Source organism: Neopelma chrysocephalum, unplaced genomic scaffold (assembly GCF_003984885.1).
Source record: "Neopelma chrysocephalum unplaced genomic scaffold, ASM398488v2 Primary Assembly neopelma1_42, whole genome shotgun sequence".
NCBI lineage: Eukaryota > Metazoa > Chordata > Aves > Passeriformes > Pipridae > Neopelma > Neopelma chrysocephalum.
In genome coordinates this window covers 17663098-17677803 of record NW_020897700.1, presented here as the reverse complement: position 1 = coordinate 17677803, position 14706 = coordinate 17663098, and the positions used below count along the sequence as shown (strand labels likewise).

Below are 14706 nucleotides of genomic sequence, written 5' to 3'. Positions count from 1 at the left end.
AGACCCTCACTGAAAGTGTATTCATGATGAGTATGAGTTAAAGACTACAGGTACTTCAAATAAAACTACAGAAAATCTATTTGAAAATAAAGAATATCCATGCAAATACTTAACTTCTGGATCATTGGTAGTATTTTTGGAACACAAGGGACCCAGAAAAATTAATTAAAGATAAAATTTTCTCTTGTACTCTTCTGCTCAATAGCAAGAGGAATCTAACTTCATACCTGAATGTAACAGTAATGTGAAGGCTTGAGGCAAAATTGTTAGCTACTCACATCAATGGAATGAAGTTATACAGCTCACTTCCACCTGAGAGAAGAACTGTTTTAACAGTTTGTGCTTCACTAACAAGACACAGATGTCGCCATTGGGTAAACAGGGGCAAGATTGTTTTGTGGTTCATCATGCACCTCTTCCCAAGGGCACAGCTGAGTGCAAGTTAGAGCTGTCTCTCTTTCTGGGAGTTTCAAACAGTGCATCTTTTTTTTTTTTTGCCAGAGACCATCCTCTGCTGCAGCACTGTCAGAACTCCCTGCAGCACTGTCAGAACTCCCTGCAAGCCCATCAGGGATCACAGACAAGGAGAGGGTCCTTACCAGTTTTAAACTGGCAGGATTTTGTTGGTTTCATTGAAATACAGGGACTTTAATGAGGTGAGGACCCGGACTGTAAAATGAAAGTATGCTGAAGCAGGAGAAATGATCCACCCTAGATTTTCTCCCGCTGCAGAATCTGCTTCCTCATGTGAATACTACTCGTGCACAAACAAGAGCATGTGGATGCCAATCTCCACCCTCTAGTTTATTTGCAGGAGGGTACTTCTGAAGTATTTCAAGACTTCCTTATCACAAGGACTAAATACACAGAACTGTCTCCACGCCAGACAGCTTGAGCTGAAGGAAGAAAAAAATTAAGTATGGATAGCAGGAGTGTGCTTACTGTGGCAGTGCACAGGGCTCTCATCATGCCAGTCAGGTGCCAGCATGTCAGCAGACTTCTAAGTGGCTAATAGCACACACACAAAAAAAATATTCCTGGCAAAGAGCTTCTCCTGACAAAATCCTTAAATGTTCATGCATTTTTCAAAAGTTTACATCTTCCAGGGGGTCACTTGATTTGCCACAAAACATTAAACTCAACTACCTCTTTTTGTACAATTACTTCCCACATTTCAGTTTCTCTTCCTGACCTAGAAAGCACATTTACAAGATATACTTGGTTGGTTACAGATCTTCATCAGCCACTTCCCTCTGCTAGTTGCTCTACTAAGCACAGCAACAATGACAAAGGCTTTTTCTTTTTCTTTTATAAATATGTTTTAGAAAGGAAAAGTGAACCAGACATTGTGTTCCTATGTTTTTCCAGCAGTGATATGAGAAGGCAGTGGTGGATGTTCTCAGCACAAATCAGTTGTTACAGGAGTAGGAAGATAGCGTTTATCACAGCTAGCTGCTGAATGTTTGAAGAGTATTATGAGTATCTATTGCATAAATGAAACAAATAGCAAAATTAACACAAAACCCCTGGGGAAAAGTGATAATTTGTTGCTCTGTGTCTTAGATCCAGGTAACACAAGGAATATATTGTGTAAACTTCTACCTCAGACTGCTTATGAGCGCAGTAATGCTTATTTTTGTCTGTTCCTTCATGTCTCTACTTTTGTATTACTGGAGGATTTCTTGCTCCAACTGAATTTAATGCTTGAATTTATCATTATGTATTTGTACAGAAGCTGAAGGTTACGGTGGAAATAGGGATCTCTTTGTATTAAGTTCATTACAAAAAGAAAGAAATAGTCTTAATTTTCACTGCTGACATTAACAGTGATTGTAGAGTCTATGTGAAAAAAAAAATTGGTCATTACAGTGTTTTGAACCTCAACTGTTTATTTTTTTCTGTGATCTGTTTGTTAAGAGTATTTTTTGACTACAGGTGCAGTGCAGAGCTCTGCAGGTCCGGCATATTGTTATTAAATTGTCCAGAATTATCAGGAAAATTCCATGATAAGCTTAGATCACCTTGGTAGCTTAACTCAGTGTCCATCTACATGGAATATGCTTTCTTTGGATAGGGTAAAAGTAAAAAACTATCAACTTTTATAGAATTCACTGAACTTAAAGCTGATCCTAACCATTTAAATTGGTACCTAGTACTTGTCACATTATGATATAGGTGTGAATATGCTCTGCCAGGATATGTATGTACAGCAGAGGAACATTCAGTTAAGCACACACCCACACATCCCCATATGCTTTGAACAGATCTAAACGGTGACTGAAAGATGAAGAAGGCTGAGCCACATAAACATTATACACAATGACTATTAATTTCAAAGCAAGGCAGTAATTTATGGAGGTTGTTAGGAGGCAATGTAAATATAAATGCTCTTCTAATAAGCACCAGTAGCATCATGTTGGAACATATTTGTGATTCACTATATTGTGTTAAAGCAAGCAGGGAAGAGTGTGGATGATCTCCATGGAAGATGGTGACAAGACTAAAGAGGTGAAAGCTGACAGGAATGCAGCATTTGGGGACACAGTCCAAGGAATAGTTCTAGCATGGGCTGACTTAGCAGTGCAGTAAGCAGTGCTTGGTAGTTGAGCGAGGACAGGCAATATCTGGAATAATTAATCAATAATTCATTATGGAAAAATGCTACCAGCTGTAAACTTAATTTGTAGAATAATGCCCTGCAGTAATGCCAAAAGTTATAAATATATTCATATTTTTTGAAACAGCTAGTACGAACTGAAGCCAAATGCTTTAATCATATATAATATATAATAAAGCTGACCTAAAAAAAAAAAAAGGTTTCTGATGGCAGGCAGTGAAAACTAGGCAGTTAGTATAGAATCCTAATACTGAAAATAGCACATTTGGAGTGAAAGGTCTTAATAACAATCTTGTCTCTTATAAATATTTGATATCTTTGTGCAGGAATAAAATTTCTACCTCCTATGTGTTTCATTTTCCTTGCAGAGCTTTACATATTTTATTTATTATTCTGCATGATCTATTAGATAACTTTATCATCTAGTGTTTTATGAGAAGCAATATGGTTAGATATTAATGATCATCTAGCTATATGTCATTAATACGTATGAGTCAAATTCTTTTAAAAACTTGGCAGCTTTGAAATATAGTAGTTCTGTGTAGATTTGACTTTTAGACAATTTCTCCTTTTGATAGTTTGGCACAATCATGTAATGGTTGGGTTGTAGAAACTTCAAAAGATTATTTTAAACAAGTCAAATGCAGCCATTTCAGAAAGTGTAAGTTTGTATTTTCTTTTAGGAAATATATTGGTTTAAAACCAAAACACTGAAATGTAAGCTTGGGCTTTAATTTGTTCAGTAATGAAAATTTCAAAGAGAATGAATAAGAATGAAATATTTTTTCCTTATTTGGGATGCTATTTACTGAAATATACTATTAGAAATATATGTGACACCAAATATTTAGATCATGAAACTCTTATGATATACATTCAACAGCTGAAATTGTTCCTATGTATATCCTGCCTATACTAGATCATGGATGACTATTTAGAAAGGAGTAGAGTGCATTTTTTAACCCATATATAATTCAGAAAGTGTCATCTATCTAAAATGACACTGGGCTTAGTCTCTCTGATACCTTTGCCACTGTGTAGCAGCTGCAATTTGAGAACTCCCACAAGGCACCTTTCCATGCTGGCAGCCTGTTCCAGAGCACACCAGCACCTATGCGCCAACTTCCTGCTGTGTGCTTTGCATCTTCCCACTGAACCAGCCTCTCTCACCACATGTCCTGATAATGACAAAAGATGCTATTTGACTATTCTGTGTCTGTAGTTAATTTTCTGTTTAAAAAAAATCAAAATGCTGCTACTGTTATTAGTAACAGCACTTTGCAGCACTTTCTCTGTCTCAGAATACTTTACCTTTAGTTGCTACTTTTGTGTCTCTTTTCACAGAAGGAGAAGCTGGAGATGTTGACCTGAGGCCTGGAGGCCAGCTTCCCAGTGGAGGTACCAGCATAGAAGACTCACAACCATCTCCTATCATCACTTTCACTCCTGAGAGACGAGGGCCAGACTTGTAGCATGGTCGCAAGCACAAATGAAGCTTGTGTAGATGTACCTGAGCTTCAGAAATACAGGCTCGACCTTCAGGAGTTCTTGCTAATTTGTTCAGTGTTCACACAGAGTGTAGCATAGGGGCCACTATCAATTGCTATGCCTCCTGGGTGCTGCTGCAATACAGATATCAGCCACCTTTCCTTTATCAGTACAGCTGAAGAGAACACTGTGTGGGCTGTGCATTCCTCTCCAAGATCATGTAAATACTTGGATGATTCGTGCTGGTCCCTGAGCTGTTGATGCTAGTATTAAACTAACTAGCTAAAGCCGGTTTGCATACATTTGCAGCTACAGCAGAAGTTAAATGATAAATATTCCCAAATGTAGCTATGCAAATAGTGGCAAATTCTGAATAAATACATGAAATGTATTATAGTAGTAAAAAATTCTTCTCTTTTTCCTTTAAGAAAAAACAAAGGATGATTTTTCCTTTATGGCACAGGCCAAGTTCTCTTTCATAAACTTAAGAATTTCATACATCTTATGACTACAAAAGGACCATAAAACTATGTTAAACATTCAAGGATTATTTTAGTACAGACCGTGTTAAGCTACTGATATCTTTCTATTCTACCCTCTGATTCAGGGGCACATAGTAGTTGTTATATACTGTGCCATATATTAGTGATTGCTGGTTGGCAAATAGCCACAATAACTAGAGGATGTTGTGTAAAAAATAAACAGACAAAACCACCCACCCAAACAAACAAACCCACATGTCCCTCATCATATTGTAAAAGATGCTAAAAACTGGAATTGCAAATGGTAGCAATCCCATCCATGTATAAATCCCAAAAGGAGAGAGATAGCATTCTTGGAAATGGTGCCACCCCTAAAGACAGAGCATAGAGGCTAATCTTGTTCAAAGGAAATTGTCTCCCCTTGGTAGTGGCCTTACTTGTGCCTAAAATAATTCATCTCTGACTTAAAAGCCAATAAAATTAACTTCAGCCCAGCCCGAAGGGAATGGCTGCTGTTCTGAAGGTCAGCTCCAGAGGGGTTCAACGGGCTGATACCTCCATTCCTCTATAACAGTCTACTTCCATGAATGGTTATGAAAGTATTTCTTTATGGTTGCTGAGAAGAGAGAGAGCTGGGAAGGAGACATGCAGCTCTGAGGGCTGGAGTTTGGCGGCATGAATCTGCTTCAGCTGCCATGCCATCTCAAGAAGATAGATGAAAATGAGTACTTATCCAAAGAAAGGGGAGAAAAGGACATCCCGGGGCTTATAACCATGACGACTGTATATAATTTACTAAACTCCCTCAAAGAGGCAAGGCAATGTTTTGTTTCCCTACCAGGGCAGACAGGCCCGTCCAGAGAAAACCAAGTGTTTAACTGTGGGTGACTAATAACTGGCGTAATGAATTAAAAACTGTATGACTAAGTCAAGTGCAAGCCTTTCAAAGTGTGAGTATCTTTTTAAAAATGAGGTTTAGCAAATGAACAAAGAGCTCCCAGAAATACTGAATTTGTTTCCTTGGCATTTCAGTAATTGTTTGACCTGACCATTTCAAATTACCACTTGAAAGAGAGAGAGATATTCAGGAAGGCAGGTATTCTGTATTTCCAAGAAAAAATACTTTTCTAAAATAACATAGTGCTTAGTTATAGCTATCCAAAAGGATATTATGCTGAGCTGTCATATTTTGAGTTGCAGCCTTTTCATACCGCTGAAATATCAGTACTATATGTATTGCATGTATATAGTTAACTCTTGGTTTCCTTGTGTAATATGGAGTCAGAAACCTGTATAATGTGCTAACATGACCAGAAAAACACTGTCACACACCCCTACCCCTCGAAAAAATCCATTGTAAATAAGGCTAGATATGTAGACTGAAGAATAACCAAAAAGAAAAATGAATGGTATGGCATGTCATGGTATGTATGTGTATTTTAAAACATACTGATTTATTGTTAAAGTTGGAAAACAGGAGGACAGTGAGACTATGAGAATCATGGCTAGGCTTCGCGAACGAAGATTTGGGAAGGGCTCTACCCACGTTACTTGCAAGCGCGTTGGTGGCTAAAAAGGCCAATACGAGAAAGGCATGTCCGGTTGCAAAAGACACAGCAGAAACTATGAGAATATTGAATTTGCAAAAACATTTGACACTGTAAATTATATTTTTTTGAGTATTTGCATAAAAAATAGGGGTTCCAGTGAGAATTGGATATTTTCTCTAACATTTATTGTCCTTACTCTGTATTGTGATGATTATTTACTGATTTGTTTATTTTTTCTATTCTGAAAAAAATAGACTAATTTCAGCTAGGAAAAAAAACAGCATAAAGGACAGACTAGTATCTACCATGGAGGATATGAATAATCAGAAGCATTTTCATTATACAAATTTGTTGCTTGCAGACACTAAAAAGTAGCTAACACAATACATCTTTAAATATTATTAAGAAGTTGTTGAGTGTATTTGTACATAGTCCTCTAGCTTTCATTCATTTCCATTTATAACAATTCATGTACCATGTGATAAGCCCTTGACATACATCTATAACCATTGAGATTTGTCACACTGAGCTGAGTACTATCAGAACTCCCAGATCCCATTGGCTGAAGTTAAACATCCCTATGAATCACAGCTATTGTGTTACCAGACAGCACGGCAAAAAATTAACCAGAGCAAAACACTTCACTTGATGCTGTTACAGCTAATAGGTCTGAAATGAAAGATAATTGCATATTAAAATAGAGTGGGTAGCTCTGTTTTGATGTAGAGATATAAAGATGTCAGGCAAGCTAGTCTGTAGCAGGAGGGAATGGGTGCCCTGGAGTGATTGAGGATTGAAGCCCAGGAGAGCATTCCTCACATTCCTGTGGCACTCGCCCTATACATATGCCCCACAAAAAAAGGGAACTTCAGCACTCCCTATTGGTAAACTCAGCTTTGGAAAAGCTGACACTTTTCTATAGCTGCAGGCTTGATTAATTTGAAGAAATTATACCCTCTGAATGATGAACATGAGGCATATTTAAACTGTTATTTTTTAGGGCAAAGGACATTACATTTTCAATCTGCTAGTTAGAAAAAAAAATCCCCCCAAAGGACTACTAATAAGCTCCAACAAGCAAGATGTAGAGAATGTGGAGCCCTCCTTAGTATTTTCCCATAATCTGCCCAGAATGATTGGTATTACTGCAAAAATATTTTGCTGACACATATGAGTGGGATTAGCCCGAAAAGCTATCTTTGTTAATGAGCCATATCTAGAAATTCAGTAGGTTTAGAAGATTACTGTCTGAAGACAGAGCATTTTTGAGAGCCATGTATGTCTAGAAGTGTAAGATTTTGTCTCCTGAGACCAGCAGTGTATGTTTTGTAGGAAAAGATGGTTATCCCTGGGACTTTTCACAAATAAAAAAAATCAAATAAAGATGACACTACCTTACTTGGGATTGAAATGTGACTGCTAGTGACTGGGAATTAAACAGATTTATTAGTGTTGACATTATTTACATTGTGTGATCCGTATCAGTGAAGGGTACATATCGCTTGTGAAGGCAAATACATTAATAGTATTATCCTGCTGCTAATGGCACGTTAATAATACTTCCATGATTCGCGTTTGTCAAGCTGCTGCTGAGATGGGCTCAGTATCGTGGTAAACAAAGAAAATCAGCCATGTTGCGAGACCCTTTATTCTTTAAAAACTTAAGTTCACGTAAGAAGAATCCGCCGCTAGATAATCCCCAGAAAATTGATAAAATAAAGGTTTCACATCCTTTCCTCGTTTTTATCCCATTTAACAATGATAGAGGGGACAGCCGGCTGATTCGGATTACTTTTGAGAAGTGTGATAACAGGTGGGCTCCCCAAAGTCACTAGATCCAGGACATCGAGTCTTTATTTGTTTTTGTTTCAGTGTCCAGCTTGCTCAGCACCAAGATCCATCTACAGGATGCACGGCCAAAGCTGTGGTGATGCGCGTGTCTGAGGACGATGGCGGCAGCCAGTCAGACTTTTTTTTTTTTTTTTTGGTTGTTAAAACCGGGAAGGATGTTTCCCCAGGGGAGGATGCTGAACCACTGCCGCCGGAGGAGACCCCGCCGGCCGCGACCCCCAGCACCCCGCCCCACCCTCCCTGCTCCGTCCCGCCTCCATCCGCCCCCCGCCGCTCCGCCTCCCCGAGCCAGCAACTTCCCCGTCGCCGAGACGGGCGCGGAGCCCCCCATCAGCCCGGATGGGAGGAGGAGGAAGAGGAGGGAGGCGGCGAGGACGGTGCCCAGGGGGATGCGGCGGAGCGGGCCGGCGGGAGGCGTAGAGCCGGGTCGAGAGGGAGCGCCGAGCCCTTGTCGCCGCCGCTGCCACCGGCGGGGCTCGGCCGCCGCCTCCATCTCCGGGCGGCGGCGCTGCTGAGCCCGCGGTGCCTCCGCGCCGCCTCCCAGCTCCTCGCCCAGCGCCCCGGCCGCGCAGCGCCAGGCCCCGGCCGGCCCTCCCCCATCGCCTCCCCGGGCGGCGGCGGCGGCGGCGGGAGGCAGGAGGGGCGCGATGGCGTCCTACGTGGATAACAGCTTCCGCCAGGCGGTGATGAAGAACCCGGCGGAGCGCAGCCCCCAGGTAGGCGCCCCTTCCCTGCAGACCCCGCGGACCCGCGCTCGGGGCGGTGGTGGCGGGGCCGATCCGCCTGCCCCGCGCAGCCCTGGCCGGGCAGCCCGGGAGCGCCACGGCCGCGCTCCCCCGGGAGAGCAGCGGCTCCGGAGAGGGGTGGCCCCCCCCAGCCCCGCTGAGCTCCCCAGCGCTGAATTCCCGGCCGGCAGCTCCCGGGAAGGGAAGACGCGCGTTAACGCGACAACTTTCCTTCTACTCACTAATTTTGGGGGAAGAAGAGGGATAAACGCCAGCTGGGTTTGTTTTGAAGGTTGCTTCCGGTAAAAAGAAAAATGCACTTAGAGTATAATTTTTCGTTTGGCTTTTTCTTTTCGTGTGTGTTTTGTTATTGCCCCGGAGTACGCTGTGGCTCCATATTTGAATTCAATCCCTACTTTTACATAGCTGGCTAGAGCTGGCAGCGCTGTTTCATAATGTAAGGGCTGAGGTCAGTGGTATTCTTGGCAAGTCCTTGCTTTCCAAAGTAGGGTGAAATCCTTACACAATGGCACCAGGCAGGAATGTTTTAGATACCTGCGCCGGGCTCCTGGAGCCCTCTTTGTCAGAGGAGTGTGTGAGTTTAAGCTGTTTGTAAGCGTAGTTGCACTTAGAGAGGCTGAGAAAGGTTAAGCTGGGGACCGGAGTGCGTACAGAAACATTTTGACTTAACATGACCTGAAAAACAAGTAAACTGAATGAGTTCCTTCTGCTCCCGAACGCTTGCTGCAGTGGCTGTTGCTGCCAACTGTCTAAAGACTAATAAGCTTTACACTGATCCCCACATCAAGCTGCGGTTCAATAGCTAATGATACAAGGAGTTACTTTGCTTGGAGTTGTAATGCCATCTGTCCTATTTTCTAAAGGCTTGTCCTGCTCTCTGAGCAGTCCCTGTTATTCGGGTTTTGGGGAAGAAATGTTACTGATTGTTTTGGCAGGCGTCTCACTGGCTGGGGATGATTTCAAATTGGGGTCAAAGAGAAAACCTTGACTTTCGGTCAGCACCCATAAGTCATTCCTCCTACTATAGATACGTCATTGTGGTAATGTTATTTTTATCCTCATGCTCATGGAATATGTGTGAGAAAATAAAACTTCTCATGGAAAAACATACTGACTGCATAGGCATCGTTTATAGCATGTCTTTGGCAAATCTTTTTTTTTAAATTCTATTTTATAGGAAAAAAGAAAGCTGCTTCTGGAACTTGTTTTGTGGTGCTAAAGTTGTTTCTCTGTCCTTGTTTGACCTTTCCAAAAATGTCTGTTTGCCTTCGGTGCTGGACCCAGCCCTTCAGTGTGTTGTGAAAGCTGAAGGAGGCCAAGTGTGCTCTCCTGGGGAAGACAGTCTCCGCAAACTTGTAGCGAGGTCACTTGTGTTGGTAGAGGTGTAGATTCCAGCTGGGGGAGCCTACCAGCAGTGTCCAGCCTGAGGAGATGGTTATCTAAGGATGAGTGGGTGTTCAGGAGTAGTGAAGCTGGCAGATGCTCAGAAACCAGTTGATCAGGTTGTGGGGCCACCAGCCTGGGCTTGGGGGACAATGCTTTCCCTGAGGCGTGGTCTGTGCCATGTGAACTGTTTAACTTTCTCGTGCCCTTGCCAGTTGGCCTTGCTGTCTAGAAGGGATAATAAACAAACAAAAAAGGCAGAAAGTAAGAAATGACACAGTGAAGAATCCAGCCTGAATGAAGGGATAAAGCCTATGTGAAGGGCACAGGGCAGAGAGCTAAATCGGGAACACCAGGGCTGCGTTAATGCTGTAAAACTTCCCGAATCAGCAGACTGGCAGCCTGCTGTGGCAATCCCGACAGGAAAAGAAGCCCACCCTTAAATCCATGAAACTGACACTGGCCCAAAATAATCCACAAATAAGACCAAATTTGTGGGAAACGTGATGTGTTTTTAGCACTGGAAATACTCAAAACTGGTAGTCAGGCGTGCCTTCCTGTTGCTGCTGGGGAGAGCAGGGCTTGCAGCAGAAAACTTGGTTGATATTTTTGTGAATAACTCATGTTGAATTGTGTGTGTTAAAGAGTTTTCTAATGTTGGTTCTCTGTTCTGGAAGTTTGATTTTATTTTACAATAGTATTGGAATTTGAAAGAAATATGCTTATGCATATCATCTTTCATTGTTAAATAAATGGAAAAAAAATATAGAAAGGTACCAAGACCTTGCTTCTCCTTCCTCCCTTAAAGTAACTTTTTATTGTCTCTTTACTTGTATTTTCCTGTCCTTGCAATGCTATCTCATAAAGATAGTTATTTAATTTTGGCTTTTGGGAAGTCATGAGGTTTCTTTAAAGTTGAGAGAGAGTTGGAAAGAAAAAATATATTTATCATATTCATGTCAGTACAGGAAATAGCAAGAGAAGTATGTTAGTAGCATATTTGCTGCTTACTTGCATTAACAAACTCTTTGGGGCTCAACTTCTCCCAAATCACGATGAAGTAAATATCTGTTTGACATTACTATTCACCCTGGATTGTCAGGGTGCAAATTTGGCACAATGGCTTCACTGCAGGCTCAGAGGAAAGGAGTGACAGTATGATAGCCACTGTGTACGGCTTTGAGAACTACTAAATCCAATACACATTGCTGAAGAAAGCAAACTTAACTTGGTATGAACTTCTGTAGTGCAAAAATGTCTTGGTAATTTTGGACTGGACTGATTTTTTTTTTTTCCAAATAGGTAAACAGTGTATTCTGCTATTGCTTTGTTAAATTCTTAACTTTGTATCTCTTTGGTGTATCCTCCTTTACAGAGTTTTCCTGAATCTTGTGAATTACAACTCAATATTCTGTTGGCTAAAGAAACTAATAAATAATTAAAAAAAGAATATGTGTATGACCTGCTCTTTAACATGCCTATTGTGTAACAGAACTCTCCTCTTTAATTGCTGTATTAAACTATTCATTTTCTCTTTGAAGACATGAACTAGGAAGTTAATTTAACTACTTTGGGGAATCTAACTTTTAGATGTTCATAAATTACAAATGGTTTTCTGCCCTTAAGCTGTGAGTAATAGCAATCTATTTTTTTTTTCTCCAAATGTTGTCTTACGTGGACTGTTATAGCTTTAAGACTTTTCAAAACAAATTCTTATTGGCATCATAGGCCAGCTTAGTAAGCATGCACTTTTTTACTGGTGTAGCCTAATCTGAAAAAATAGGGCTGCTTTTGTTTTCAAACAAGAGAAACCGAGCCCTAATCTTTCTTTATCCTAACAACTCGTTTGCATGGCATGGTATGTGAACAGCTAGTTACTTCAGAAACTCTGCATACTAGTTCACTGTTTTTATGCCATGTAGTGACGTCTGCAGGAAGAAAATTTTTTAATGTATGCCTTCATATATATTAGATGCCTAAGGTTTTCCTCTGGAAACTGCCGGTGTGGTACATTGAGGCAATTCAGTACAGCAGTAACGAGTAGCAGAGATATAACGGCATCAGACCACATCTTGAGGGCAGACGGGAGAACTGTACAGTAGCCCTTAGTTTGATACTAGTGCGTCATTTAATGTCAGAAGACATCTAAACAGGATGCTGTTGTTAAGCAGATACTCCCTTCTTGAACACTTGAGAGGAACAATGGTTTAATTATAGGATGTACCTATGCGTTTTCCAAATAAACTTTCAGCTTGTTCCCCAGTTGTGTTATTTTTATACTTGTAACCAGTGATAGGATGATTGTGTGCAATCTTCAGATAAGCCAGAAATGAACATTTCCTTCTTGCTATAGTGATCTCTTAGCAAATAAATACAAGGCCTTGTAGTTTAATGGGATCATAGAAACTAAGCGTTTTACGTGTGAGTCTAGCAAAAGAATTATATTTAGTCTTTAAATTCAGGCTGATCATGTGTCTTTATACCAAATACACCAGAAGACTAAAATGATCTTTTTCAGAAGAGCTTTTTTGGGATTTCTTTCTTTTGGAAAACAAAAATATTTTGGAACTTGAGCATTACTTTCAGATTTTCTTCACTGTCAGCATGCTAGCATGTTACCATCTTTTTGAGGCTAGCATTTAAAGAGGAGGGTAACCCCTGTTATCACGCTGCTAACAGCAGTATAATGCAGAGAACTGGTTCTGTTGCTAAATTCTCCTGCTGGTTCTTGGAAGCCCTGAAGAGCGAAGGACTGTGACAGCTGATGCCTGGTATTTGGCTGCATTGCATTGTTATAATGTCTTTCCATAATGCATCTCAGGGCTTTGTAATGTGGTTATTCAGGGGTAACCTTAGCTTGCAAGGCTTGACATTCTGCTTTGAGGGGAGCCCATTTGACCAACAGAATTAGATTTCTGACTGCACTTCCCATGATAATGTTCAGGCTTTCTGCTGTCTGCGGTGACTAGTTCTGAAGTGGGGGCATGAACCTGTTACGTTTTGTGTTAACGTTGGGAGCAATGTTAGTAATACAGCTTAATGAAGAAATGTTGCTGGTTCTGGGTCCAGGCTTCTCTCTTGCTTGGCAGTCAGTGGACTTGAAGTAGAATTGCCGTCATAAAGTCATCTGTAAGGGTAGTTGATCTGACCAAAATGATGCTGCAGGGTTTTGGAAAGTTGTTCAAAATAGCTAACATCCCCTGAATGTGTCTGATGAACTTAAGGTTAAGTGATGTCTCTTGGGGTGTAAGTAGGGCAGGTGGATACAGATGAAAAAGAAGTTAGATACAAGTATGTAGAGACCTTTATCCATAGGGGTTTCTTGTTGTGTTTCAGCACTAAACTGGGAACATAAAATCCAAAGTAACTACTGGGAAAAAGTGATACCTTTCCCTGACAAACCAGATAATGTATCACAGAATGTATTTTTGAAGTAAGTGTACTTTTTTTTCCTCTTAATGTTTTTTCTAAAGCTAGTATTGCTATGCAGCATAATTTCATGTGCAACAAACTTAATTGTGTGAATATATCTTTTTGTGGCTGATAACGAAAACTGAAACCCTTTGCATAGCTCAGATTTTCTTGTGACCTCTCTAATCTCAGTCTGTTAAAACAGTCTTGGAATGTTTGATTCTGAACTTCCACTGTCAGTTTTCATGTCCTTCCCAAAAGTAAGGGTATGTGCTGCAATGGGCTGCTCAGTATCCTGGTTGTTTTGAAAGAAACTATGTTTATTTCCCAGTCTTTCTGATGGGAGGTGTGTGTGTGCATTTTCCCATAGCCATTCATATTTTCGTTGCCAAGAGCTTTGAGAAGGGCAAGAGTATTGAATTTTTAATTTCTTTTGCAATAGTTCTTCCCTGTCACAGGGCTAGTACTTTCTGCATTTGTAGATTCTGTAGTGCTGTATCTTTTGCCAACACATGCAAAGACCTTGGTATGATCAGGAAGCCTTCACCTATAGCATAGAAATAGCCAATTTGAAGTCTTATCCTAAACACTTGTCTGCTTTCTCATTACATCATAAGATTGCAGCTCAGTTAGCTGTACGTATCTCAGCAAGTTTGAAACTTGGAAAGTGAGCGCTTAACTGTAGCACCGATAAGCTCTGTGTAATTTCCTACTTGATTAATTATCTGCTTCATAGAGTTTGCTTATGATTTCTGCCCTGCTGTGGCTGCAGAAGTATTTGCACTGGGTTTGGGCTGGGTATGTTCCTGTGAGCGTGTTTTTGACAGCCTTTGTGGACAGAGTCACCTTCCTGCACTTAAAAATTGGGAGGCTTTTGTTTCCTAGGGAAGTTACTGAAGTGAGCAGTGCTGGGCCCAAAGCCCGGGGATCTTCTACTCAGCCCAGGTTTTTTTTGTCCACTTGCCTCTTAATGTGCTGTTCAGACATAAGAGCTCGTGTCTGTACCCTCCGTTATGCCAAAAGGGCAGTTCCCTCCCACCCATCCTCACCCACCCCTCTGGTGAGTCGGGCCCAGTGGTGCTGCTGGGGAGTCTACGGTGGAGGATGATTATTGTAAAGCGATACTGATTGGCATGGATAGGCTTACTCTTCTGCCAAAACTAGTAATAAGCAAAATC

General features: G+C 41.1%; 1 protein-coding gene across 4 annotated transcripts in view; it reads left to right on the top strand.

Moving 5' to 3' along the window:
- The first annotated feature begins 8325 nt into the window (after nt 1-8325).
- Nucleotides 8326-14706, top strand: part of RAPGEF2 (Rap guanine nucleotide exchange factor 2) — a 183599-nt gene continuing 177218 nt past the window's right edge. For all 4 annotated transcript variants that reach the window (XM_027676811.1, XM_027676807.1, XM_027676810.1 and 1 more), the window contains exon 1: nt 8326-8704. In XM_027676811.1, coding sequence (XP_027532612.1) covers nt 8636-8704 — 69 coding nt within the window. In that variant the 5' untranslated portion in view covers nt 8326-8635. The remainder of the gene's footprint in view (nt 8705-14706) is intronic.